The sequence below is a fragment of the Rhinolophus sinicus genome, chromosome 1, assembly GCF_057876585.1.
Source record: "Rhinolophus sinicus isolate RSI-liver-muscle chromosome 1, RSI-T2T, whole genome shotgun sequence".
In the NCBI taxonomy this organism is placed as follows: Eukaryota; Metazoa; Chordata; class Mammalia; order Chiroptera; family Rhinolophidae; genus Rhinolophus; species Rhinolophus sinicus.
In genome coordinates, this window is record NC_142501.1 from 82,659,487 (window position 1) to 82,663,728 (window position 4,242).

The window sequence follows — 4,242 nt, forward strand, 5'->3', positions numbered from 1 at the left end:
CTCCAGATTGTTCAAGCCTTAAACCCAGCGACCTTCCTCCCCACAGTCGAAGGCGAGCCAGAAGATGACTGCCTAAAATTCATCACTGAGGTTCATGCCACATAGCCAGACCTACAGGACTCCCCTCTGCAGGACGCAGAGGTTGCACTCTATATTGACAGCAGCAGTTTCCAACAGGGTGGGCTGTGTAGAGCTGGCTACACTGTGACTACAGCCTCGGAGGTTCTGGAGGCAAAGGCACTACCTGCCAGGTAGTCAGCCCAACGGGCTCTCTGCAGCTTTCAAGAGACAAAAAGTCCAATATTTACACAGACTCCAAGTACGCTTTTGCTACCGTGCACATACATGGGGCCATCTACAAAGAATGTGACCTCCTCACGTCTGAAGGGAAGACCATCAAAACAAAGGTGAAATCCTACAGCTATTGGATGCTGTTTGGGCACCCCAGTGCCTAGCTATCATCCACTGCCGAGGACACCAGAAAGGGAATGATGAGCCAGCTGTTGGCAACAGCCTTGCCGATCAAGCTGCGAGGGCAGCCGTCCAGGACACAGACTTAGCCACCATTGCTTCCACCACCCCAGCCTTGCCAAGCCCTACCCACATCGCAGCAGAAGACAGCTGGGCACAGAATGAGGGGGCCACCTGACGTCTTCAGGGTTGGTGGATACCGCGTAATGACCGCTTGTTTATCTCGGCCGCCCTTGCTCCCCGCATCATTTCCGAACATCACTCTACTTCCCACCTAGGGAAGACTGGACTTAAAAAGCTGCTAGCCAAAAACTTCTATATAGCCAGACTCACAGCCTTATGCCATTCTATCACGGAGCGCTGTGCTACCTGTGCTGAGCACAATCTCAAGACCGGACCCACCCCACCACCTGGGGTCCAATGAATGGGATCTGCCCCTTTAAGGATATCGAGGTAGACTTCACAGAAATGACCCCTCACTAAGGGACAAAATACCTTCTTGTCTTAGTCTGTACCTTCTCGGGCTGGGTAGAAGCTTCCCACCCAAACTGACAAAGCCAGAGAGGTCACCAAAGTTCCCCTCCGCGAAATCATCCCATGGCATGGGCTTCCCCTCACCATTCACAACGACAACAGACCAGCCTTTGTCTCAGATGTTCTACAGACTCTGGTCTTGGCCCTCAATGTCTCCTGGAAGCTTCACACGGCCTACCGACCTCAGAGTTCAGGGAAAGTAGAGCGCATGAACCGTACCCTCAAAGAAACATTGTCTAAGCTATGCCAAGAGACCTCCCTGGGATAGACAGATCTACTTCCTTTAGCTGTCCTCTGCTCCTGGTGTACTCCTCGGAAGGACAGCTTCTCCCTGTTTAAAATTCTCTATGGCCGGCCTCCCCCATTGCTATCATCCATCCCAGGCAACCTCAGAGTAGTAGGTGACTCCCACCTCCAAGGTCAGCTTATTGCCCTAGAAAAGATCCTTACAGGCCTACACTCACATCTGCTAGAAAGAACTCCTGTCCCATTAGGGGCCCCCATCCATCCCCACCTTCCAAGTGACAGGGTCTGGGTCAAAGATTAGAAGCATGAGCCCCTCCACCCAATATGGACGGGCCTACACACAGTAATCCTTGTCACCCCCACTGCCCTTAAGGTCTTCGATATCACACCATGGATCCACCATTCTTGCATCAAGCAAGCGGAACCGGACCAGCCTGCCTGGACCCCACACCCAGTACCCGATGAACCATTGAAGATTACGTTTAAGACCACCTGAATAACAGTTCTCACTTGTACCCCCCCTAACCATTGTCACCCTCTGCATGCTGACCCTTCTGGCCTCTTTTGCTCATCTCTGCGACCCCACCTGATTGGACTCCCACCCAGAGGGGTCTCCTCCTGTTCGGATTTCTGCTATGGGTTTCTCCTTTGCTCATGCTCACCTGCCTGTGGCCCTCTGGCTCTTGAGTCTCCTTTGCCTTTCCCCCTTAAGTCTCTCCTAGAAATGTCCCTGCTTCCAGGGATTCGGAACAAAAGCCTACTTCCAATTCTACACCCTCATGCCCCAGGAATGCTACCAGGGAACCACACCGTCCATCTACAAGGAATCTGGCCACACCTATTGGTCCACCACTCTGACTCAGACCTTCTAGTCCCCCTGCAATTCCTTCCCCCGAGGGGTTGTCTGCTGGTCCTACCTGGCCCAGGCCGGGTTCTCCGATGGCGAAGGTGTCCAAAACACTGCCCTCCACAAAGTTGCGGCAACCCAGATTGCTGCGATAGCTTGGGCCACTCTGCCCCAGCCCCGCTACCAGCGCCTTAACCTCATCTGTTACCTACCCCCTGGCCTCACACAGGCTCCCACCCCTGCTGCCAGAGCTTTTCTGCACCTTTACCCTTTTGCACTCCTCCCGGCATATTTCTCTTCTGTGATGGAGGCTACCCATACAGGTGTCGGGACGTACATCACAATGGAAGTGGCTGCATACTCATTTTCATTTCTCCTTCTGCTGCCGTGTTTACTGACACTGAATTCCAGTTGCAGGTCTCCCCTTCCCTTTGCACCCGTCAGGCAGCTTTCATCCCTTTCCTCATAGGTGCTGGCATCTTTACAGGGGTCGTCGCTGGTGCCTCCGGCCTTGGGACTCCCATCGACTTTTACTACAAACTTTCTCAAGAAATCAATAATGACATGGAGCAGGTCGCAGATTCACTCACGTCACTCCAGACCCAACTCTCCAGCCTGGCGGCAGTCACCCTCATAAACTGGGGAGCCCTGGATCTGCTCACGGCCAAAAAGGGCGGGACCTGTCTCTTCCTCCAAGAAGAATGTTGCTACTACATAAACCAATCTGAGATCGTCGCTAACAAGGTCCGTGAGCTCCAGAATCGCGTACAGCGCTGCCGTGAGGAGCTCGCCTCCTGGGGGTTTGGTTCTCAGTCCTGGACTTCCTGGCTCCTCCCTTTGGCAGGTCCCTTACTCTCCATTTTCCTCCTTGCTACCATCGGCCCATGCATCTTCAATGCCCTTGTCCACTTCATCGAAAATACCGTCTCCCGTCTGACCACCACCCGCATCCTTGCCGTACGGGGCTATCACCCTCTCAGTTTAAATGATGATCTTCAGGGTTCCCCTTCCGATCATCAACAGGGGGGACATGTTGGGACGGTTTTTTTTTCCTGCGAGCACAGCTGCTAGAAGCTTTCCGGTCCCTCTCCCTCCTCTGACATCTTATCGGAGCAGTTTTCCTATGAGCACAGCAGTTAGAGGCTTTCCAGTCAAAACAGTATTGAGCAATCACTGCTGTTAGGGACGGACCTCCCCAGCATCCCGGACAGATTTAACCAATCCCTAGCGCCGCAATAGCAATGGCGCGAATCCCCCCCAAACCCGGAGTCCTAACCCTATAAAACAAAGCGCCTGACCCCAGTAAGTGTTCAGTCTTTGGGAACAATCCCGCTGAGCTCGCCGGGCTAATAAAGCTGTGTTCTCCCTGATCTCTGCGTGCCGCTTGAGTCTCTTGGTCTCCGCCGTTTTCCGCAACAATTATTCTCTACTAACACAAAAATTAAAGGTGTTGAGAACTATAAATGTGTTGAGTATGCAAAGAAACAAACAAAAAACCAAAACCAAAAACAAAACAACCAAGCAAAAAACCCAATTACAATCATGGTAACAAAGAGTGTAGACTCTCAAGTGTTCCCCAAACTCCCCACATTTCCCAGATCAGTACTGGAACCAAGGATTAAAGTGATCAACTCTTAGTTTATTAGGCTTATCTCAATATTGCAAATTGAATTTCTGGTAAGGTTTTTATCTCTAATGGAGAAATAAACTCTCCTTCCTCTTTATCTCCTCCCATTGTCTTCCCTCCCTTCAAAGTTCACCCCTAAGGTCATTAAGTGGGATTGATCAAGGTAGATGTCTGTGCCAGAGTGAGGGGAACTGTGATGGCTCAGTATAGCTGAGAATAAGCAGGAGAGGAGAATATCCTCATGAAGGAGCAACCTGACGCAAGGGGCCAGAGCCCAAGCGGGATGAGGAGGGCATTACACAGGACGACAGCCCATAGCATGGACAATTTGAGCAGGTGTCCTTTTGGGGAGGGAGGGCTCAGACATGGAATGCCTGAGCCTGAATGGGAGTGTCAGACATGGAGCAAGTGGTCAGAGACCACGTGGGATAAGGAAGGCATCCACGTGGTGGGACAGCTCAGTACAGGTGTGTCAGGACTTGGGTGGAGAAAAAGGGTGTTTACACTTGGGGGTGAC

At 52.0% G+C, this 4,242-nt stretch overlaps 1 protein-coding gene across 1 annotated transcript; it reads left to right on the forward strand.

The window, feature by feature from the left end:
* Window positions 1-1,641: 1,641 nt before the first annotated feature.
* Window positions 1,642-3,169, forward strand: LOC148759100 (syncytin-1-like). Its single transcript, XM_088792504.1, has 2 exons — window positions 1,642-1,705; window positions 2,328-3,169. Exons 1-2 carry the CDS (start codon window positions 1,642-1,644, stop codon window positions 3,167-3,169), a joined length of 906 nt encoding a protein of 301 aa, XP_088648630.1.
* Window positions 3,170-4,242: the final 1,073 nt, after the last annotated feature.

Excerpts from the sequence above, each read along its gene's own strand:
- LOC148759100 (XM_088792504.1), top strand. The coding sequence starts at position 1,642 with ATGGATCCACCATTCTTGCATCAAGCAAGCGGAACCGGACCAGCCTGC. Across the intron at positions 1,706-2,327 it reads CTGCCTGGACCCCACACCCA|GCTCCCACCCCTGCTGCCAG; the intron begins GTACCCGATGAA and ends GGCCTCACACAG.